The sequence below is a fragment of the Plasmopara halstedii genome, assembly GCF_900000015.1.
Source record: "Plasmopara halstedii genome assembly, contig: Scaffold_555, whole genome shotgun sequence".
Taxonomy (NCBI): Eukaryota; Oomycota; class Peronosporomycetes; order Peronosporales; family Peronosporaceae; genus Plasmopara; species Plasmopara halstedii.
In genome coordinates, this window is record NW_020187475.1 from 443,422 (window position 1) to 466,004 (window position 22,583).

Below are 22,583 nucleotides of genomic sequence, written 5' to 3' on the forward strand. Positions count from 1 at the left end.
GTCTACACGGTTTTAGGGTATTTCGCTGAAAATTGACATAAAAATTTGAGAATTAGTCATGGCTACATATTTTTGGCCAGCACTGTAATAGTCAACAATGTTAAAGCAGCACAAATATCAAGTATTGATTGCAGAGATCAATATAATCTAAGTACAAGCATATTCGGTAACTTCTACAACAGTTTTTTCTTCTGAGTTCCATCCAAGTAGTGCTAGATCAGTTACCCCATCCCTTAAACGCTTCATGGATTTTGTTTTTCTCTTGATCGTCACACGAACCATTCACATCCACTTCGTGCAATCGCTGTACGCCTTGTCCGTTTTCCACAGTGGTCACTCCACTACGAGAGAAGCCAACTAATACCTTGGATTTAACTGTCAAACGTTTGAAGTCTGGGGTCAAGACGCATGCACAAAATTCACTCTATGAACATTGTTTTGGATACACAGGTCACATTCCTTAAGACGACCGCATACGGCTGAATCAGCAGCGGCGCCGCTAGTTATTGCCCTCTATGAGGACTGCATCTTTGACAACCTGGCCAAGAGTTGGAATGGAAGCAAAGGACTCGCTTTTCACACTATGGCTTTGCCAAAAAGTTCAAGCGCCCATGCTGATCTTCGTGTAGTACGTGATTCATTCCGCAAAAGTCGGTGTTGGTATATGTAATACACCTTTACTTCGCGCAGAAATCAACAATGCTATTGCCATGAGCCTGTTGATACCCATTTCTTGAACCTGAAATAAGGCCTATATCCACATTTAAATACGAAGCGCGTTCACCCGCATTACACAAGAGCAGCGACGACAAAGAATATGTCAACTTATGAGCGCCGACAATCTAAGTGGAGTGGAGTCTCAAACAAAACCTCCAATTTATATACGAACTTAGGTATGCGCATCTTCACAAGCTTTGAATCACCTCGCTTACTCAACGAGCAGCACTTGTGTTTTTTACGCGGCAAGTTTTTTAAACTTATGGACTTGACGGTAGGCGTCGACTCTGTTGTGTGATCTTATTGTAGGAATGCATTTTGTCGAACAGATGGCACAATAAAGGTTCGAAATTTCATCGTTTACTATCAGTGGCTTAGATTTGGTTAGCTACTTTGAGATAATTAAAGAATCAGCTACCTGGAATGGTTGCGACATTGCTTTGCCTTTAAGAACACGCACCTCGATCGAATGGCTCATAAGAAAGGAGTTCAATATGGCTGGATTGAGACAAATGCACTACGAAATCTATAAGCATCCACATCGTGAAGTAATTTCACCTTATTAGTGCTAAGAAATTCCACCAAAATCTGGCTAAAGTGCTGTTCTTGATTGGGAACGAAGGCCGTAAGCAATTTATGATGCTTATTTGATATCGGGTTAGTTGTATCTTCACTGGTGATGATGTCACTGATAGCAGAGAGGTGAACCATGTTGTTGTAAAGCCGAACTTTCAATTATCGGAAGCATCTCAAGAAAGATCACAACCTCAAGATAAAAACTTATATATACGAATACCATAGTCGATGCGTGATGTCACCATCATGATCGGATTCAAATGAGCGCGCTACATCAAAGCATAAAGGCTTGAACTTTCATCTTAAATGTAGAGAAAAAACATATTCATCCCGTTATGATCTGATAGAGATGTCGTGACGATTTTGGATACTTATGCCAGAAGCGAAGACAGTGGTCAAACAGATATAAATTTGACTAGATCAGGACTCCCACTTGTGATTGACGAGGTGTTGTACTTTAGAATTCGAGCTCCGAACAATCGTGAGCTTTTACGATGTAAAGAGCTTTTCTATAATCATATCACTATTAGTGATAGCAGTTCCACCGAGAATGACTTGATACTTCGTGTTCTCGCTTAACACATCATGAACTTCTTGAATCTACCACAATTGAAGTCATAGTTAGTGTTATCCATATACATTTTAATTTCGGGCATACGAACCTCTTCAAAAGTGATGCCACCAACTATAAACACAATAATCACGTCGGCACTTCCCCCGATCCGATTACCATTAATTGCACTTTCGCTACTGCCACGAAATCCGAATTTACTAAAGCCACTCTTCAAGAGATTGATCCCAGCGCGTGTCAGCTGTTCGGACGCATCGACAACCTGATTCACACAAAAACACAGTAAGAGACGGGCAGGTTTAGTAAATAAACTGATAAAAGTTTGGTTATCAGCGTACGTGCTCAATCTCTTCAACGGGCGCTTTACATGAATCTACAATTGAGCTGCAGAGTTGAGCGAGTAGCGAACGCGGAGAATCATTTGAATCGCTAAGCTTTGCACACTGCTGCTTGCAATCCTATACATAAAACTCCATCGTATAAGCATAGAAAACTGATACATCTTTCACTCAGACAACAGTCACAACCTCTAATATACTCATTAATTTTTCCACATATGTTTCAATGATTGACCTTGTTTCCACCATCTTGGACTTATTATCATTAATATGAGAGAATTGTTCCACAGTTGTTGGGGTGACATTGTTCTCATTCCAATCCCAATTATCATCTTCGATATCACAATCAGTTTTTGTTTGTAGCCCATGAGTGTGTATGTATGGCAGAAGCTGAGTGTATAGCTTTGGAAGTACTGCTTGCAATGACAGTGGTGCTTTTTGTACTGCCTAATGAACAATCACGCATTAAAAGTGAGGATCCGAATCACAAATAGTCGTTCCACGAATTTTTCTACCTGCCACACAATTTCAACTAGAGTCTTTTGCACCATTTGAAGGGTATAGTCTTCCAATGGTGTTCCACTCGAACGTGCGAATGCATTCACGAGTAAAATCAATGATTCTTGCAGTGAAAAGTTTTCCTCATCCGTTGCTACAATCTGTCGCTGCATGACGTCCGCATATTCTGGAAGAATCCATTCACTTTCACCTTGTTTCCAAAGCTCGAAATGACGCACAGCACGCTCGCGACACTTGTTCCATCGCATTTGTATCTTTTCCATCCGTTCCAATGTTTCCAAAACAATTACACCGAGCTCAATTAACGAGCTGTGCTCCAGATTCATGGGCTCTCCAGCTTCGAGAATTTTACTAATACGACGCAGCACAACATCACGTCCACGTACCTTCTCCCCAGGTCTACGCGTCACTGCAGTTGCTTGAATATTTCCTTGCTGAAGCAACGTCTGCTCTATCGATTGTAGACGCTTGTCCAAATCGCGCAATGCGAGCTTGGCAGGTCTGAACGCCAGTGATCGAAATACATTTAAGCCATTATCAATAGTTGGATGACATAGGTTCGCTCCTCCTTTCCACTGAATCTGAGAAACAAAATTCGATGTTTGATAACTAGAAGTATCGGCAAGTGCTGCTAATGGCGTTGGCTCACAACCATGAAGTGGATATATCTCTGTCACATTTTCTTGTCTCTATGACATGTACTGTTAGTAAGCGATCTTCTACCGATATTTACAACGTACAGTCGTTGATCCGACAACCCCAAAATCTTCTTGAATTATCGATTTTGTAGGCGTTTGAGGCAATAAGGCAAGTACTCGATCAAGAAGTGAATCTCCAAACGAACTTGGTGAGATCACGTCAGTCGTCCTAATAACCAAAATTTAAGATAAATTTCATCCCAAAACTCTACTTTCCATCATATTATCCAGCAAATACAATCTTACCGATCAATAATAAGTATTGAAGCAGATTTTTGGTCTTGAGAGGTAGAATCTTGCTGCATTTCATTCAAAATTCGTAACAACGTGTGTCCAATCTTAAGTGACGTGGCTCCAAGAGCGAATATTCGATCTTTCACGTCCAGTCGAGCTCCAAACATAATTTCTGCAATAGTATACGCTAGTAATCTCATCGAACATCGAAAAGCACTCGGAATGTCTTCAGGCACCACGTTTTTTACATGCAAATATTTTCTTCGATTCACATCGTCATGTTTTGTAGGTGAAGTAGGTGCCGTCAACTTGTTGTTTTCAACTTGGTGTAGCAAAAGTGGAAATGCCGATGCGCATGTTGGCTGAGAGAGCACAAAGACCGATGGTTCGGGACTAGACGTCTTTGAATATAGTAAAGGGACCATACTAAGCGGTAAATGAATTACTTGTACCCTGTTTTGACCCATAAATGTCTCCCTTGTAGTGTCTAAATCGTTCCAATCCCAATCATTCGCTTCATTTAAACTTAATTTTTCTCTTTTCTCCATTTCAAACGTAACATTTGTCTTCACTTCAAGTGCAAATTCGTGAAACTTCATTTCTTTAGAAATTTTAGTTCCCATAGCTGAATCTTTCATATTGTTTTCTGCTTTAGAAAAGTCATAGCATTCGTGTGCTTTCTCTGATATGCTGCTGCAGATTGTAAGACGGTGAATGACGTCGAGTGTTAATAACCTTTTTAATGCTTTTTCGTAGTTCCAGAGAAAATCTGATAGTAATAACGCTACATGATCCACAGTTTCTGTCTCTTGTAAAAGCAATAAGTGACGTAATTCTTTGGAAGATGCACAATTAAGTAAATCTGAGGCAGAAAGCACATTCTGAACACCAAAATCGCGCAGTAATAGCGGCATTGCTCCAGACCAGCGTAAACTTTCAATACATCCATTCTCTGCAGCTATGATTGCTCCTCGTAGATGCTCAGCGGCTTGTAATACGCCATTCAAGACCTCCTCGGCCAAGTTTACCACACTTGACATGAGTACAATGAAATATGCGAGTTTTTATATCCTTTAGTACTGATATAATAGTATACACATTAATACAGAAGTGTCGTCCTATGAAAACTATTCCATCCTGGAGGACCATCTTGAATAAATATATCACTTTTATTTTTCACGATATATTTCACATTAACTATTTTTTTTAAGTCTTGTCGATACTTGATACACTTAAAATGGCACGCAATGGACGTCGCAAAAAGCGTCGCATGACACCGCAAGACGAAGAAGTAGCACGTCGCAATTTTTTGGATGCTTTGGAAGCACAGCGTTCAAATTCTCGCAATCAAAAGGTTAAACATGCTGTGAAACATGAAGCTGCGCCACCGCCACTTCAAGGCTTTTACTATGATGAAACCAAACGTCGTTTTTTTCGCAATCTACCAGCATTTGAACGCCAACAACGTGAAGAAATCGAGTCTCGACAGCAAAATTATGAATCAACATTCAAATCTGCAGTAAATACTCGACATATGAACAGTCACACTTATGTGGCTTACATGGCTCGACGACAAGCTGATTATGCCTGGAGTGCACGTCGTCAAGATAGTCGAAAGTTGATGCCAAGATTACGTTCTGGAATTCTGGTATGATGTTAAAAATGACGCATCAAATATTTTGATTTGGCTCATATGTATTGAAAATTATAGTCATCACATGAAGTATATGCTCAAGATCTTAACAATGATGGTCGGCTCACAGCACTAGCACTGCACCCAAAAATGTGGAATGTTGGTGCTGTTGGTGGTACGTTCTGGAGTGTAGAAGGAATAGTTATGGTGTTTAAAAATGTTATATGATAGTTAGCAGTGGAAAGTGGCAAGTTCTTAAGCTGCAAGAATTTGAACCAAAGTCATCGTCAAAGCATGTGATACCTGTATGTGACTTTTATAATGAGGGTGTAATTACTTCATTACAATGGCGTCCAGCTCAAGAACTTGATATTCTTGCATGCATCATTGGGGATGCTCAACAATCAGATAAAATTGTTTTTATACGAATTGGAAATAATGCACTTCAGGGAGATGCAGCAATGTCAAGTTTACGAATGAAGGTAGGGATCAATGATATTGATGAAATCATAAGAGTATCTAATGATCTGATAAAATGATTAGAAAACATGCTTTGACAATCCTTGGGTAGCAAAATGGTTTGACTAGAAAGAACATTTAATTTCTAGAAGCAAGACACTCACTGCCTTTATATGCTAGGAATCCGGTCGACACCAGCAAAATCAGCATTGGATATGGCAAGTTAGTATTCATCTAACTCATATTGACCATTGATATTAACTATCTTGTAGTCATGCTAGACATCAAGCAAAGTCAAGAGCTGCTTATGTGGATGTTGATGCTGACAATAACTACCACCAATGTGCACCGACTGGACTTATTACTAGCGACGTACACGCTCAAAGTTTCTTTTCCACGGTAAGTCTTGCAATAGATCTATAACACAAACTATTCGATTCAACAATGTCCATCTACAGGGTAATGTGGTACTCAATGGAACGAAGTGCGGTGGATTATGGGGATGGGACCTACGAACTTCCAGTCGGATGTTTGAAATGAATCAAGAGGATGCGCTTTATCAACCTGCTTCCATCGTCGATATCCATGTACTGAACGACTGTTATCAAGCAATTATCCAGCGATCAAACGGTGAGCTCCGTTTATTCGATCTTCGAACTTTAAGACCCGTAGTCGAGTATACGACAGGTGCAGCAAAACGCTATGTGCCAGATTTGCGCTGTGCTATCGACGAGTCTGAGTCAATTGTGGTCGCTGGTGGCGATATACGACGACCACTGGCAATAAATAGCTTTGATTTGCGGCAGGGACACTTTTTGTCGTCCTTTCAGGTCTGCAATAACCCAAGGATACAGAAACGATCGACAGCAGTACAACAAGTGCAATTTAAGCCAAGTGAGATTAAACAACGTGATGACAACCTGCTTGAGATTTGGGCAATTTCTCACAACGAGCTCTACGTTAGTAGTGGCGAAAGACGTGATATGAACGAGTAGCTAAGACAAGATTGAGAGTGAATTATAAGATGATTCTACCTTGGTGTCTCAATCTTCTTCATCCGTTGGAGGAGATGGATCTTCGAGCAGGTCAGGCTGTTCCACAGGAAGTACACAACTCAGTGTCGGTTTGTCATCAACGTCACTAGTTTCTTCACTCCAACTAACGCCACTACCAGTCTGTAGTTGCTGTGGTAAAGGTAATTGATAAGGTTCTGCGCGAAACTTGACCCCATGACCGACGTAAATATTACAAAACTTTTTTCCTACTGCAATACTCACAGCTCCAGGCCATATAAGACTCCGTGCAATCGCAATATCACCTACTGACGGCTGTCGTGTTGCTGGTTGCCGATCTAATCGCCACGATAATGGTTCGTCTTCACTTATATCTCGAAGTGGTGGTGCAAAAGTCTCTTCTTCACGTGATTCTTCTTCCCCGTCTGCATTGAGAAGAGGAGGCATTGGTGTCATTCGACCGTATCGTGCATTGATCTCTTTTGCTATGTGTGTCCAATTTTTAAGCTCAAGCAATTGCTCTGTACTCTTGACCTCAAACGTCTCTGCAGGCGCAATCTCTCCTTCCGTTACATCAAAGTACCCAGCAGGACTCAGTGCCGTTCCAGCAGAGATACGAGCAATTTGAGCCCGCAAGAAATTCTTTTCCAAGCCAGGAAAAGGTGGATGTCCTGATATTGGTGCCTCCAAGTCTCCTTGAACATAGCGACAAAGCTGTCGAGCAGCTACAATCTGCTCGCATCGTACAGGAGGCAGCCGAACCCATTGGTATGTTCCGTTGTCTTTCATTGCCCAGTATGTAAGTTTATTGACCCCTGCAAAACCCTCTTCGGCTTCTAAATCTTGAGGTTCGTAAGCTTGTACGAGTTCTCCTTCAGCAATATAAAAATCTGCTTTACGGCCAAGAATCTTGCCCCAAAAGCGCAGATTTACTGTCTCAATTGTCTGTGCGAGACTTTGAAGTGCCAATGACAGTCGAAACGTCTCGCTTTTGGAAAATCCAAGTCCAGCCCACTCAAATAAATTTGCTTCATCAAGCAAATCAACTTTACTTGTGCTTGCCATAGTATTGTCAGTCTGAAGCTTAAGAAGATCTAATGCTGTATTGGAATAATTCTCTTGGTATGTTTGCTGTATTGAATCAGAATATTAGATAGGTTTGAGGAACAAGTCGTGATACGTACTGCTTCTTTCTTGCGACTTGATACTTGAGAACTTTGATCGTCCGTTGTCAAGTCGTGTGGAGCTACATAGCGCTCTTGTTTGACCAATGTCGAGATATTTTCAAAAGTCTCATGCAGACCTTCGGGTCGCTCTACAATAATCTTTAACAATACATCACTTAAATGGTCATAAAGATTTGTTCCGTCGTTAGATTCTTTCTTAAGAAACGCTTTGGCTTCCTCCAGTGTTGTCATCGTTTGCGTTGAATACGTGGATTTGTATTAGTGATAGATGAAAGCGTCGTTTCGGTCTAAGGATATCAAGAGACACAATACAATAATTTACCTAGAGTTTGTCAATACTCTAGTAGTTTTTAATTTCAAGTGCTTCAGCACTACTAGAGATAACCAGCTGATCCCACGCCTTCCCATGCCAAAGTATTGACGTCTTCACCGAAATCAGCACTTGAATCGTCATAGTGATTAACACTTGAAGAAATAATTGGCATTGTGCTAGCTCGTCGAGCTGATGTTTTTGCTTTCTGAACCTTCAGTCCTTTCGAACGACTCACAGAAGCTGAAACATGATATCAATAGCTAGTCAGACCCAAGCAAAGCCTCATTTGTTACAGCAAGAAATACCTCGTCGTGGTGTAGTGGTAGCCTTCTGTTTCTTGCCCCCTTTAGCTGCTTTGCGATTTTGTGATACTGGTTTGAGTGATTTTCCTGCTTCTTTGATTTTAGCAGATCGCTTACGCTTTCTTGACTGCGCCTGTCTGGTTGCAAAGCGATCTGCGTACGTCTTCTTAGATCTGAGCATTCATTTAGTTAGAGATTTTATGTAAGTCAATTACAGAGGTCGTACATACCTTTGGCCTGCAAACATTTGAGTGTAATTTATGCGGCATCCGTAATCACGTTGTACGTCTTCCATGCATAGAAAATGTTCAAACTCTTTCAAGTCAGCACGCACTACCGGTGGTCGTGAAGTAGTCGACGATAATGAGGGCTATTATATATCAAACATTCTGGTGTAAGTAGCCCTCAAAAAGACGATACTGTGAGTATAGTGTCACCTCATTATCCGAAATATCCTCGACATAATCAGGATCGACATCTGTAACTTCGTTTAGTGTGTCAAAGTTGTTGTATCGAGACATATCTGCGTACGGATTGTCGAGCTCACTGAAAAAAACGACGGATGAAAGGGTCAGTTTTTCATCAATGAAGGATTCGAGTTAGCCTACTCATCATCGTGTCTGTAGCGCGACTCTTGTTCTACGGGGCTCCACGACAAATCAACACAGTGATTGTTGGGGACTTCTGTATCTTCAAATAAGAATTATTGTCAGCTCTACATTGGCAAACAATAGCTTCGACATACTGGCAGGTAGTGAAGAGTCGCAAAGTTCACATCGTGTGCTTCCCGGTGCATTGATGTTTGTGCACACGGAGCATTGTGGACCATTTTGAGGCGTCATTCCTATTTGATCTTCTTGCAATCGATTGCACACATAACACTGAGTGGTACCGGGGGCGTTGAATGTTGCGCATAACGAGCATTTCCAACGGTCTTCAGAGGCTTCATCATGATTTTCTTTCGCACTATGACACAATTGACATGTAGTCATATCTATGTCGTTAACATTCGCACAAACGTGGCAGGCCCATCGCATGTTCAATCCTTCTGTAGATTCAACATTATGTTTGATGTCGTTATTGCGCTTGCAATGACACCTCGAGCATTCCAGCCATGTCTGCTCATTAACATTAGTACAATTCGGACACGCCCACGAGTATTTCAATGAATCGTTTTTTTCGTCGTTCCGTCTTTTAAGTCGCCTCAACTTAACACTATGGTCATCATCTGAATCACTTAAATCGAGACCTGCATTTGCCAGTTTCGTTCTAATCTCGGGCTCTTCAAAATTGGATCTATTTGCCAAATTACTTTCCAAAATCGGTGAATAAGTCCGCTCCTCTTCTTCTTTGTTCCAAACCTCTCCACAATGTCCATTTTTCGTCTTGTCTGTGGCCATTTGATCTATTCCATCATTTGATAAGGCTGCCAGCCCAAGCAAATTAAAACAAGGTTCATCTACATCTGCTTCTGTCTCTTCATCCATCATATTCTCGCTTTCATCCATCTTATCTAACGTATAAATCCCCTCCAAGTTATTACCGCTTCCTATATCCTTTGATGTCATTTCTCGTTCTCTGAATGTTCCAGCATAATCTGAATTCTGTGTCTTTTCCTTTATATCCCTCTGCTCTGAGCTAGAAAGCTCAGTTTGTCGCCAACTTCCACGTCTTCTATTGACATTCAGTCGTTTTTCTGATTTCCACGAAGAAACACTAGATTTATTATGGTCTCTGGGTACTGAGCTGAAAAAAACACCTGCTACATGACGGTAGGTGATCTGCGCTTCGGGTACTGTGGTAGTAGAAGTTGAAGGTTTAAGATGCTGAAAATTTTGGGGCGAATGCGCTGACGGACGAGCATTGTCACAAGCCGCACAACGATTCTCTTCTGGTGCGTTGAGCAGCGTACAAAGCGGACAACTCCACTCCGGAATGCCAATCTCTGGCATTGGAGTCCGCGCCATTTTATGAAGTGTTAAGAAAAATAGTGCAATCTGATTCGTCAATAACGTCTTAATAAATACAAACGACTATACTGTAAAAGTTAACAAGCTCATGGCTACATTATGCATCTTGGAACCACTCATGCTTCAAAAGCTCTGTAGCTGACGGTCGCGACTCTGGAACAACGTCCAGCATACTTTGTACAAATTGTTTCGCCACTGGAGACACTGCATTCCATTGTGGCTGATCATACCACACAGCACCGAGACTAATGAGTTTAAACAGCTCAACGTCGTTCTTGGCTTCATCAAATGGTACCAGACCTGATAGCATCATGTAGGCAAGGATACCTGTACTCCAGATATCAGCCGGTGTACCATGTAGACGGCCAGAGACCAACTCAGGACTTAGATACTGTGGAGTGCCACATATAGTAGCCTGACCATTGTTGGCCACTTGCAGCTCTTCTGACAGCCCAAAGTCTGCAAGTTTTACAATCAACGAGGCATCGTCATTCTTATGTAGTAAAACATTCTCAGCCTTGATGTCTCGATGCACTTGACCCATACTGTGGCAATAATTGAGCGCCAGGAGCATTTGTTTAAGAATCTCTTTCGCCACTGGCTCAGACAAGATTTTTCGCTCGTCTATCATATTGCGAACACTTCCTTGATTGCAATATTCAAGCACAAGTAAATGTTTGTCAGCTTCAGTGTAGAACCCAAAATCCGAAATGATGTTGTGATGTTTCAGACGATTGAGTGCACCGACTTCAGCAATTAGCTCTTCATATCCTTCTTGAGTCAAAGTCTTGTTCTCGATAACTTTTACTGCTACAGTCTCACCCGTTTTACGGTTAGAAGCCTTATATACGGTAGAAAACTTGCCAGAACCGAGTTGTACTCCAAGTTTATACGTGCCATTAAAATCAGTTCCAACCGCCTTATGAAGATTGTCGAGCTGGTGCTTTGCTTCAACGCGGTTATTCACGGTTTTGACACATTTGCGGTTCAAACTTGGTCCCTTACCTTTTAACGATAAGGCCCACGAAGTCGATCTATCATCCACTTCAACACTTTTGTTTATGCCAGCGATGCGCATGACTTTTTCCAAATCGTGATCATTTACATACGAACCACGAACTGTCGCCCATGATCTTGGTGGTAATACACCTTTAGGAACACCTGCTTTTTCCAAGTAACTTTGGGGCATCATACGTATAACTTTAGCTCCTGGACATAAGAGCTCTTCGACCTGTGAAGTTGGTAAATCGCCCATGAGACTAACGTAAAGAGTATGAGCATTCGTAGCACTAGCAGCCAATGCCTCACGTACGTTGGTACCTAAGAATACGAGATCACAGTCTGCAAGTACGTCCTGATTCGTATCAGTAGTTGTAAAGCCCAAACGAGTGAAGACGCGACGTCGCTCCTCGGATGGATCAGAAGCCAACAATGTCGATACGAGACGCTGCTTTTTGTAGCTAAACTTGCGCTGGGGCGTCACGTTCTTGATGAGGTCGCGCGCAACACATTCGGCAAGACGTCCTGAGCCAATAAAACCCACACTTACGACAGGCATGATGGTTGATGTTTGACCTTGGACGCAAAACCAAAAGTTGGCTGGATATGTTAGTATGAAAGAAAGGTTCGTCTACCCACTTACTTGGTCAAACAAAAAATTGTGGACTTAAAGTCAATCTTATCTACTTAAAGTGTCACTTTATACTGGCATTTTAAAGAAAGGGCTGTTCACGCGTCATCTGTCATCATGCTAACCATTCGCAAGGGCACTTGACACAGCATCAACACAGTCGTCACATTCTATCATTATTTACAGAAAAAAACATGTACTGTATCATTGTACATGTAAAGACTAGTACACGATTTGTTCTAATGATTTGTAGAGACCTCTTCACTGATGTTTCACATCATATTGCTACAAGATTGTATATTTTTATATAATGAGATACTTATCGTGCCTATATCGTACTTGAAGAACAGGAGCAATTTAAACAAATCGACAAAATGACGTATGCCCATCAGATCCTTTTTGCAATATATATTCTCAATCATTGGTATAAAATTTTCGAAACTTAACAAATCAGTCTTATTCAAGACACCTCTATGATTTCATTACGACGGCGAATATTGACAGCACATTCCTATACCATTGATGATTACTTGAATGCTCCTCGGTTGAACAATCGTTGCACATATGATGATCATGTTGAAGAAACTGCACTTGCCTAAGTTCAAGGAGCTGCTTTCGGCATGCGATCGGAATATGGAATGTCGAGTTTTGGTTTCATGGCTGGAAACAAAATCACCTCCTAAAATATAAGAGAATTAGATCAAGTATGCTTGGAATGACAGATTGGAATAAAGTTTATAATAAATAGACCTTCACGCACCCGAATATGCAGCTTGCCTGAAAGCAGCATGACCAAGCGGTCAACGCCAATTCCAAACCCTCCAGTTGGTGGCAAGCCATACTCGAGCGCTGTGCAAAACTCATCATCTTTTTGGTGTGCTTCATTGTCACCGCGTTGCTGATCCACTTGTTGCGCTGCAAACCGCTGGCGCTGATCAGATGGATCATTTAATTCCGTATAGGCATTGCACAATTCTTTTCCCGCTACAAAAAGCTCAAAGCGTTCCGTAACGTTCTCTTTGTTGCGATGCGCTTTAGCGAGTGGGCTCATGCAAGTAGGATGGTCATAAAGAAACGTCGGATTGATACACTTGGGTTCAATAAAATGTCCAATTAACTTGTCCATGAGACGCGTGCATGTGTGTGGCTTGGCACACTCCACGTTATGGCGCTTGCACAGCTCCAACAGTGCTGGGATTGAATCTATCATAGAAATTGGAGATGCAAAATATAAGCATGACCAAAACTTGGATTTGTCAAGCATCAAGTCAAACGAACCTGAAGAATTGACGTCTGGGAGCTTTTCACCAATACAATCCTCAAGAGTTTCAAGGATCGAAAGTCGTTTGAAAGGTGGTGTGAAATCGATCTCTACGATAGCATTGCAAGCTCCTTCATTGACCTCATCCAAAGGATACTGAATTTTGAACGATCCCGTCACATCTTTGACAATACTCGAAATCATCTCTTGTGCCGTATCCATTAGCATGTTATAATCTGCGTAAGCCTGGTAAAACTCACACATGGTAAACTCTGGATTGTGCGTCGCGTCAATGCCTTCATTTCGAAACACCTTGCCAATTTCGAATACACGGTCGAAGCCACCAATCACGAGTTGCTTTAGAAATAGCTCGGGAGCAATGCGCAGGTACAAATCCTTGCCCAGAGCGCGAGAATTTGTTACAAAAGGCTGTGCAGCCGCACCTCCTGCTGCTGCGTACAGCATTGGTGTCTCCACCTCTATAAAGTCCCGATCTTCAAGATATCGTCGAATGCCTTGAATAACTTTTGCACGCGTGTGAAAAATCGGTCGCACTTCTGGATTTGTCAACAGGTCAAGATATTTCTTGCGAAACCGAATCTCCTGAACAATCAGCAAACGCTTAAAATCAATTTCCAACTTTACTCACCACGTTGTAGCTTACCGGCTCTTTGATGCCATATTTGCTATTTGGAAAAGGCTGAATACAAGGCGCCAATACTTCCAATTGCTTAGGAATGATACTCAGCTCTCCTTTTCCAGATTTGCCAGGAAATCCCTTTACACCAATAATATCACCTCGACGTAAACTCTCGTGCACGGCAAGAAACTCTTTTTTAATACTCTCTGTATCTTCTCCACCTTCATCTTTACTTCCTTGAAAGTGTTTCACCTCGGAAAGCACTTGCACCGTATGGCCATCGCTTTGTAAATCGATAAAAACGAGATTTTTACTGGCATGACGAATTGCAACCACTCGTCCTACTCATAATCAATTCATGTAAAAAATTAGTTTACTGGATTAGAATGCGATCGTTACCACCTACCAGCTAAGGCCACTGCTACATTTGGACAACGAGCTTTGGGCTCCAACGTCTTAAACTTGTGTTGATACTCCCGCAACGACATGATAATAGGAAAGAAATGCGGATAGTGCTTAAAGTTTGCTACATCTCGAAAACGCTCTAATGCTGCTGGTGGCGACACGGTTGACGCCGTCGACAAATGTCTCCGATGGCGCAAACACGCACGCAGCATCATTGAATTTTGTGACGGATTTAGGTAGATCACACCAATTTCCAATAGGAGATCAGCGTTTTGGTCGGAAGCACTTTGTGACCAACAATATTGGGTCAAAGATACCAAATTTCAATGTCGCTTTGATTAATTTGGTATATGAGCCTATGCGTTCGAAATGACGCTGGCTCTCGGTCTTCTAAATCCTCAAGCCATCCTATTTAGCGCTCGTTACTTGCTCAAGTGCTTTATAAATATTGGCACGAATTGTGCGGACTGATACCCCGCCTAGCAAATCGTCTAAGATACTACATTAACAGCAAATGCTACAATCTTCTCTCCTGTCTTTGAATTCTCTTTCATTTTGCTAAAATTTCTTGCGCCAAGCGTAAGAATTGGGTCATATGCATAACTAGGAAGGACGCATCACTTTGGTAAATTACGAATGCTAAAATCACCACAAATCTGCGACTGCTCTCGATGTCAATGTTGCTACTCGTAAGGACGTACGCCCAGTCAAGAGAGCATCGAAGCCACGATGTTTGACGTCGCTTCGATGCATGTCCCTACCCTAAATAAAGCCTCAGTGTCAGCTTAATTGCCGCATGAGAGAGTTAATATAGTAGTGATATTGTATGTGGCGCGTTCGCTTCAGCTCGACCAGTGAAAGTGCTGAACTACATCGCACGACTCATACGCTACCCTAAAAGCAGCTGCCTTGTATTTAGCTAGTTCAATGAACTAGCACAATTACACCTCCTTCTCATCTTATCCGCTCGTCTTATTGAACTAAACACAAAATAAGTCGTCTTCGCCTTCAGCTCGTCGTGATACTTCTTCCAATGCGCATGAATTCATCGTGTGAGGGAAGATGATAAGTGGAATTGTTGCATTGACAGTATTTGCCGCTGTAATTTTGAGACGAAGGATCGAGCTTCTGCTCGTGTATGGGGGAGGCAAAGTCCTTAATTTTAAATTTGAGGGAGGCAAGTCCTTAATTTTAAATTTGAATGTGCTAGCACCCCAAGATACCACCTTCCAACCTAATATCGCGATTGGCTTGGGCGAGTGCTCGACATTGCAGACATAAGTTGTTTATTTTCAAAGCTTCTATCTCCATTCCTTAATCCCGAAGGGTCCTCGCTTCGTCAATGATCACCCTAACCGGTTCTCCATCAGGCTCCTCTATCTTCGAGACAAAAATCAATTGCTGTCGCCTCAATATCCCCTTTCAAGTCTCTTTTGCATCTGTCACGTTGTTATTAACAAAGGCGTCAGCGTCTGAATTCATAAACAGTTTCATTCTATCGTCTTGAACTTCGTCCCAGGTCCTTACCCCATACTTATAGACTGCGTCTAAGCGACAAGCAATCAAGCAGCTGAAGGTGTATCAAGGATCAAGCAATGTGAAATTACCACTGGGTACCCCGACGAATTGTTCAATCGCACGCAGGTGTTAAAACATTATCATGTTGAGAGTTGTGCCCTTCGTGCTAGCTCGAAAAGTTTTGATATAATCAGAGCTTTGAAAAACATTTGCAATTGATATTTGATATTTGATGACTTGTAAACAATCCAACAACGCCACCTCGACAATATAATCATCACCTTACCCATTCGAATTTTTCGACGACCTCCCAACAACGAATACTGGGGTCAACACTAAAAGTGTAGCTTAGAATTTCATGTATCGTCTGTGTATTCGTCTTTATAACAAAAAAGTCATATATTCCTATTTTATGTGGTCACACAATTTAAAAGACCTCCAAACGACAAAGTGAACTTCAACTTCCTTTTATTATTAAAAGTAAAGCTGGAAAGATGGCCAAGATTACGAACTTTATGCGCGTGACGAAGCAGCCAAGGGCGCATGGGAAGAAGATAGATACGTCAGCTGTAACTAAAGAGTATATGCTTAGTAAGGAAGAAACGATACATTCAAATGATGCGGATCATAGCGATGAAGAGCCGGAGGGGCATATTCCGGTTTTTATCTACGAGGTATTGTCGATTCGCTGCAATAACTTCGACAAATTTATATTTATCTGGTTTGATTGTTTAGTTTGTCAAGTACAAAGCTAAGCACGAAAAGCACGAGACTTCTAAGAAACTCAAGACAATTGTTGAGTATATTAAGGTGAGATAAGAATTTGAACTTGATAAAGCAGCTATTACAACTTGTAATTCTATAGAAGCATTACGATGTACCAAAGGATTTCGAAGTGAATGCCAAGGTGGGAGTTTTGCCGTAAATTATATTATCATGGTATTAAAATGAGCGTGAAAACTATCGTTCGCTATAGTTTGGGTGCCACAGTGGATTGACGTTCGAGAAGCGGCTGACGAGAGCGTACTTGATGGGGCAACTCGATTTGAAGCATGAAAAAAAGGGTGGAGCTATGCCGAAGCCGATCTGTTTGACATGCGCTACAGTGGGTCACACTTACAAGACGTGTCCTGACGGATTTTAAGGTTGGCCTGAAGACAGCAAGATGTGACGACGCAACAAACTATTTGGCTAGTTGGTATTGGCCGTTAAAGAATTCTAACTTGCCATTGCTGACGAGCTTTCCGAGAACCACTGAAAGTCCCGAAATCGTCTTGGTGTCTGGAAATCATAGGAATTGAGATTATATAAGAAATGTATGATGATGAAAAAAATTTCGGTCGTAAACGTACAGGGCTGCGTGCCACTTCTCGCAAAGGTTGCAAGCATGTTGTGGATCCGCTGGATAGTAAGCGATCCAAAGTTCGAGAGCATACCAACAATATAGGCTTCCAATACCTTGAGATCTTCATGTGCTTGCGCATCCGACGACACAGCAGTTTCAAGCTCTTCAATTACTAAGTCGTTGTCACACCGCGTGTCCTCGTACGATTTGCTACCCACTAGCTCTTTACGCCCCGATGCAAAAGATATTAGCCCGTGATTGATCCACACAGAAATGTGCTTTAATAACAGGTCGTCTGAAATTTCGAGCTGCGCCGCAAGTTCCTCGATCTTCCACCGATCTGTGGAAAGATTTCAATTTATCAGACGTTTTCACGTGAAAAAGTGACATAACTGACTTTTATCTTCAAAATGTAAAATGATGGTAGCTTGAATCGGTGATAAAGTGAATTCGCGGACTTCATTCTCGAGTTCGATTGAGAGCTGCAATAAAAGACAGTATGGTCACTTAAATAAACGAGAGATCAAAGCCAATCACACGAACCTGTACTGATCCAAGTGAAGCATTCCAGTCTAATGAACGAGGGTTTCGCAATACGCTATAGGCTTCTTTAAATGCGTCAATATCCTTTGAGACTTTTGAGTGCAGTTTAAAATCTTCGCCTTGTAGAGGAGGCCAAAATTGCTGCGAAACAATCGTCGCATCGACGTAGCTAGATGGTGTCGTTGAATGAGCGAGTGAGTTATCAGTCGATGCTTCCTTCATTATTGCAAAGTTCTCCATTGCTGACAAAGCATTTCGGTTGAGTCGCTTTGAATCATCAACATCGCGCACCATGATTTCGCACTGCTGCAAGCTGTCCTCACCAAACCGCAACTTCAGTAACTCTAGTGTCTGCACGTCACGATCTGTATCGAATTCGAGATTCTGCAACAATTTATCTGCCAGCATTATCCGATATTCGTTTACAAACAATTCGCGACTTCCATATATATTAACCTTTCAAGCACAGTGAAAATAGTTAGGACAGCAATGTTTGTGAAAGCTGCATTAGGCGTACAAGAATTCTTAAAATATCATCACTGCTTCGACTGCGTGACGATTTTGTCGGATCCGCATCAATCGGATCTGGTTCCCACGAGTCGGGTGATATGTCCTGCAAAATAATAATAAACAGCCTTATATATCATGCTCGTGTGTTAGATAGCAGCGATATTACCTCGTCGTCATCGCTGTCATCGTCGTGCTGGATCATACGCATATTGTCTCGACGAAGCTCCTCGAATAGATCACCACTTTGCTCTTCTGTAAGACTCTGAACAATGCATCGAACTGTATCTTTGCGTTTCCTCAAATACTAACAAACTCATCTAAATATTGATGTCGGGAAAAACTTATAGTCGTCAACTCACCTCTTTGATAGGACCACTCAGGCCTTCGAGCAATACACCCTTGGGATCTAACAGTTGGAAGGCCTGACACAAGCACCATAAGTGAGTATCCGAGCTAGACGATTTTAACACGAAACGGTACCTTGATGGCAGACACATAAATGTCGAGAATCGCCGACGTATTAGCGCCTGGCTGTAATAATCGTGACTGCAACGCACGTCGAAATTCTTGCACAAGCTCGCCATGCTGCTGGGTACGCTCAAGACATTGTCGTAGATCTTCTAATGCTGGTATACTAGAAACAAGTCAGTGTATCTGAGATCACCGCACACTTCATCGCAACCCTTACCTATCGGGAAACTCTTTGATAATCTCAAATAGTTGCTTGATGCGTAGACTGCCAAATTCTTCAAGTGTATGTTGCGATACAATCTTTTTCCACTTACTAAAAATTACTTCATCGTTCGTCTGCAATGTCTCCTTAAGCCATGGCATCAAGTCAGAGCATGTCCACTGCTCTACATCTGCCAAAAACAGTTCGTCGTACACTTCTCCACATGTCGTCTTGACCTGTCTCTTAATTTGCGAATATAATACTCGTAATAAAGCAGATTCTACCACATGTAGCCACTCGAGCTGCAACAGAATTTGTTGTATCGGTCCTGAATTGAAAACTTCGGACTGCTCCTTGCCTCGAAATTTGTAAAAGCTCATAGAGAAGAAAATGATCAACAATTCTTCAAATTTTTCAACTGACCGCAAGTCTTCAAACACTAAAGTGCGAAATCGAATTTGAAGTTCTTGTAACATTGTCCACTGACCTCTTCTAAGCTGTACATGATCGTCAAAGAGGCTAGCGATCTCGACGCAGTGGGCAAAGGCTTCCTTGGCAAACTGCAGTGCTAATGTGAGCTGTTGCGCACACAGCAAAGCCACTCGTCTACGGTCTTGCTTGCTGTTCCTATTGCGTTTGATTTTGGCCGAAATTGGGTCAAAAAAGCCCCAAAAAGGCGGTACGATATCCGAACGTAACCAGTAACCGAGTCGCTGCAACAGCATCTCACGCAGAGGCTCGTGACGCCCATGAACTACAGCATTTTCAATTATCTTGCGCTGATATTCGCTATTTTGCTGTGCACTAGTGGAGACATCGTCATCGAACGCAAAGAGTTTGCGCCATAAAAGCTCGCGGTTTACGCCCAGGGTGCTCATCAATTTTATTGTTTTTTTATCGGTATTATTTCCTACACTTCAACAAAAAGCGAAAACTCGAATGATATGTGGTTCTACAGGTCTTCTTCTTTACATCTAAAATTGGATGAATGAGGTGATATGGACATAACAAATCTTTCACGTAAATCAACGGCTCGAAGGAAGCGAGCAATACGGGGTGACGCGTGTCAACTGATTCAAGTCTTTCTCAGTAAGTGTGCGTATACGACGGGCAATTCCCATTACAGCTTCGGAGAGACTATTAGATGGAAGCCATAATATAAGTATGGCAATCTTTGCGATCTTCAGTATCCTCGCACCGGACTTACTCGCTCCTAGGTGATAGATAGTTATGACGCTCTGCCGCGGGGCTCACAACAACGTTCACTTGGTAACCGATAATTTAATCCTGGCTTGGCGAGACAAGCCGGATTATCTACATGGGCTGATGTCGAAATCAATTCTATTGCAGTCACTCAAGACTAATCACATCGTGAATATGGACTCAATCCGATTCGGAGACGTCCTGCGCAACGAGCGGATCCTTACACCCTCGTTAATATCACTACGTAGCTTTAATACTCGCACATTTAAAAGTTTAGTTCATCATTTCAAGACTGCTCGATATTTGAAAAGTGAATCTTGATCCAAATCCTTGCTATATTAAAAGATCTATATGGTAGCGAGACTGGAAGAAAGACCTAGAACGAATCCCGGCTGTTGTAAGTTTAAATTTCAGAGTGAGCCCGAGTAGTACCGTTGGCAAGTGTCGCGCTCAGACTGAAAAAACTCATCTGCCATATCAATGCGCTAGTTTGCCGCTCAATATGCGGCAGAAAAGTACTTAGATATACAAGATTCTATCGCGATAACGGAATCGTGTTTTTGGCAACGTACACCCGAGAAAACTAGCCTATCTGATATCCTCGATTCCTTTTTTTGAGCAGGTTTTGCCGGAACGACCCATGAATGTAGTGCTTGTTGAATCGGAAGTCAGTTTCATAAGCACATTTTTTTATTTGGTGACACAAAAAGCAAATCTGATCGATTTAGCGCCTCGCATCGTTCTCCGATGACGCCTAGTTTGGAATACTCAACTGCATCAAAAAATGTTATTTGTTATCCAAGCGTCGCCATTCCTTGACCATGTAAAAATGCAGCTCTTTCCCGTCGCATGTGATCTTGTTGAGCCTAACTCTTTGTCGCCATCGCGTTTTTTTCTACTAGAAATTTTATCCTTTTTTCTTCTTCATATTTTAAACGGATGACATAAGATCAGCTTTTGAAAAATATATAGTTATCAGCTTTAGGTTATTAATTATTAGACTGTAGCTCCAAGTTAGAGCTTCTCCGTATCTTTTCTTTTCGCCGACTGCCGCAGGCTTCAATATCCTCCTCCTCAATAAATGCAGTAAGCTCAATTCTCACACCGAATTCAATAAATAAAAAAACTCAAGATCTCTATCATTGATACATAGCTTGAGCGTTTCACGCAGCTGAGATGATCTCCAAAACGAATGCTAGTCGTTAGTTCAACCGATACACAAAGGTCAAAGTTTTCTAATGAATGATTTTAGTTTGTGAAGGCCACAAAATTGTAAGTTCTTATACTTTTAAAGTTAATGACAGCAACAACATTTACCAAGATTTATAAGCTAAAGCCCAGACTTATTCTTAAAGTCTTGGCTTGAAGTGTCCTACTCATCGCGATGCGGCTGATGCATTTCGGCCTTTGGTTTCGACACGCAATCACAGTATAAATTCAACTCGATTTCAAAAAACAGCATCTTGCGTACAGACAACAATGTGTCAATGTAAACTCGCTCACATACAATAGCTTGATAAGTTCAGTGCAACTGTTTCTGTTATGGGCGACGTTAAGCTCAATCCGATTCTCGCAACTTTTGGGAGAGTACTATAGGAGTTTTGCGTACCAGCTACTCCCGATACGGTAATTTTTTGCTGATTTCTTTGTCATGGTGATCTTAATGCTTTATAACCGGGTTAAGCAGGCTAGCTCGTGTACTTACAACAACAATTAGCCAAATGTATGGTTTCGTACAATACAGTAGAACCTGTCTAAATCAAACCTGTTTAATTTAAAACCCGCTCTAAATTGAACAGAAAACATGGACCCATGTTGGGCACCATACAGTAGAACCTGGCTAAATGGAATCTGTTTAGTTTGAAGCCCTCTCTTAATAAAGCACTGTTTTCCTGTCCCAACATGTTTAGTTTAGACAGGTTTTACTGTAGTACAAAATTCACGCTGCTATTTTTGTAATATTGAGAATATACATGGTCTCGGTATCACATAACTTGTTAAATATGCTTTAAAATGGCAGAGCAAACTAAATTAAGCCTTTTTGCTCATGAGTGGACTCAATATCTGCGCATTTGTTAATGCATACACATTGAGTCGAAAACTCATCTGCGCAAAATGCATAGTTACTTTGTGCATTTGCTAGCAATTGTAAAAAATCCTAAGAAGGAGACGTGAAAGGACATTTTCCATTTGCTGTACAATGAGATATGGAATTAAGTTTCTTAATACTGTGAGATTTTAGTCACGGATATCAAATCCACTGCATGTTTAGGGACTTGTAAATGTTTGATTCTTACTGTAACAATTATAGCGCAAAATATGCGG

The 22,583-nt window shown here is 41.6% G+C and overlaps 10 protein-coding genes across 10 annotated transcripts; 3 read left to right on the plus strand and 7 right to left on the minus strand.

Moving 5' to 3' along the window:
• Nucleotides 1-108: 108 nt before the first annotated feature.
• On the minus strand, nucleotides 109-1,784 carry PHALS_14514 (uncharacterized protein). Its single transcript, XM_036407474.1, has one exon. It carries the CDS (start codon nucleotides 1,426-1,428, stop codon nucleotides 1,207-1,209), a length of 222 nt encoding a protein of 73 aa, XP_036263172.1. The 5' UTR covers nucleotides 1,429-1,784; the 3' UTR covers nucleotides 109-1,206.
• Nucleotides 1,783-4,693, minus strand: PHALS_11612 (hypothetical protein F441_13800; the record flags this gene model as incomplete). Its single annotated transcript, XM_024727001.1, has 7 exons — nucleotides 1,783-1,893; nucleotides 1,956-2,126; nucleotides 2,203-2,322; nucleotides 2,392-2,649; nucleotides 2,718-3,410; nucleotides 3,462-3,588; nucleotides 3,666-4,693. The coding sequence occupies 7 exons, from the start codon at nucleotides 4,691-4,693 to the stop codon at nucleotides 1,783-1,785; spliced, it is 2,508 nt and encodes an 835-aa protein (XP_024577622.1).
• Nucleotides 4,694-4,890: 197 nt separating this feature from the next.
• On the plus strand, nucleotides 4,891-6,732 carry PHALS_11613 (WD40/YVTN repeat-like-containing domain; the record flags this gene model as incomplete). Its single annotated transcript, XM_024727002.1, has 8 exons — nucleotides 4,891-5,301; nucleotides 5,365-5,461; nucleotides 5,518-5,768; nucleotides 5,830-5,864; nucleotides 5,926-5,967; nucleotides 6,018-6,144; nucleotides 6,204-6,639; nucleotides 6,710-6,732. 8 exons carry the CDS (start codon nucleotides 4,891-4,893, stop codon nucleotides 6,730-6,732), a joined length of 1,422 nt encoding a protein of 473 aa, XP_024577623.1.
• A 56-nt stretch (nucleotides 6,733-6,788) lies between these two features.
• On the minus strand, nucleotides 6,789-8,176 carry PHALS_11614 (Radial spokehead-like protein; the record flags this gene model as incomplete). The annotated part of the gene is made up of 2 exons (XM_024727004.1): nucleotides 6,789-7,889; nucleotides 7,943-8,176. The coding sequence occupies 2 exons, from the start codon at nucleotides 8,174-8,176 to the stop codon at nucleotides 6,789-6,791; spliced, it is 1,335 nt and encodes a 444-aa protein (XP_024577624.1).
• A 143-nt stretch (nucleotides 8,177-8,319) lies between these two features.
• PHALS_11615 (Zinc finger, RanBP2-type) lies at nucleotides 8,320-10,527 on the minus strand (the record flags this gene model as incomplete). The annotated part of the gene is made up of 6 exons (XM_024727005.1): nucleotides 8,320-8,498; nucleotides 8,564-8,733; nucleotides 8,791-8,930; nucleotides 8,998-9,106; nucleotides 9,169-9,250; nucleotides 9,306-10,527. 6 exons carry the CDS (start codon nucleotides 10,525-10,527, stop codon nucleotides 8,320-8,322), a joined length of 1,902 nt encoding a protein of 633 aa, XP_024577625.1.
• A 100-nt stretch (nucleotides 10,528-10,627) lies between these two features.
• On the minus strand, nucleotides 10,628-12,088 carry PHALS_11616 (camk camk1 protein kinase; the record flags this gene model as incomplete). The annotated part of the gene is made up of 2 exons (XM_024727006.1): nucleotides 10,628-11,761; nucleotides 11,843-12,088. The coding sequence occupies 2 exons, from the start codon at nucleotides 12,086-12,088 to the stop codon at nucleotides 10,628-10,630; spliced, it is 1,380 nt and encodes a 459-aa protein (XP_024577626.1).
• Nucleotides 12,089-12,761: 673 nt separating this feature from the next.
• PHALS_11617 (lysine-trna ligase) lies at nucleotides 12,762-14,681 on the minus strand (the record flags this gene model as incomplete). Its single annotated transcript, XM_024727007.1, has 5 exons — nucleotides 12,762-12,839; nucleotides 12,921-13,363; nucleotides 13,439-14,024; nucleotides 14,086-14,402; nucleotides 14,468-14,681. The coding sequence occupies 5 exons, from the start codon at nucleotides 14,679-14,681 to the stop codon at nucleotides 12,762-12,764; spliced, it is 1,638 nt and encodes a 545-aa protein (XP_024577627.1).
• Nucleotides 14,682-16,478: 1,797 nt separating this feature from the next.
• Nucleotides 16,479-17,128, plus strand: PHALS_11618 (hypothetical protein PHYSODRAFT_523199; the record flags this gene model as incomplete). The annotated part of the gene is made up of 5 exons (XM_024727008.1): nucleotides 16,479-16,546; nucleotides 16,616-16,658; nucleotides 16,720-16,794; nucleotides 16,850-16,891; nucleotides 16,961-17,128. The coding sequence occupies 5 exons, from the start codon at nucleotides 16,479-16,481 to the stop codon at nucleotides 17,126-17,128; spliced, it is 396 nt and encodes a 131-aa protein (XP_024577628.1).
• Nucleotides 17,129-17,167: 39 nt separating this feature from the next.
• Nucleotides 17,168-19,933, minus strand: PHALS_11619 (anaphase-promoting complex; the record flags this gene model as incomplete). The annotated part of the gene is made up of 9 exons (XM_024727009.1): nucleotides 17,168-17,265; nucleotides 17,337-17,669; nucleotides 17,727-17,811; nucleotides 17,873-18,328; nucleotides 18,390-18,485; nucleotides 18,549-18,686; nucleotides 18,742-18,804; nucleotides 18,863-19,016; nucleotides 19,071-19,933. The coding sequence occupies 9 exons, from the start codon at nucleotides 19,931-19,933 to the stop codon at nucleotides 17,168-17,170; spliced, it is 2,286 nt and encodes a 761-aa protein (XP_024577629.1).
• Nucleotides 19,934-20,285: 352 nt separating this feature from the next.
• Nucleotides 20,286-20,781, plus strand: PHALS_11620 (uncharacterized protein; the record flags this gene model as incomplete). The annotated part of the gene is made up of 2 exons (XM_024727010.1): nucleotides 20,286-20,534; nucleotides 20,617-20,781. The coding sequence occupies 2 exons, from the start codon at nucleotides 20,286-20,288 to the stop codon at nucleotides 20,779-20,781; spliced, it is 414 nt and encodes a 137-aa protein (XP_024577630.1).
• Between the last annotated feature and the right edge of the window lie 1,802 nt (nucleotides 20,782-22,583).

Excerpts from the sequence above, each read along its gene's own strand:
- PHALS_14514 (XM_036407474.1), bottom strand. The coding sequence starts at position 1,428 with ATGGTTCACCTCTCTGCTATCAGTGACATCATCACCAGTGAAGATACA.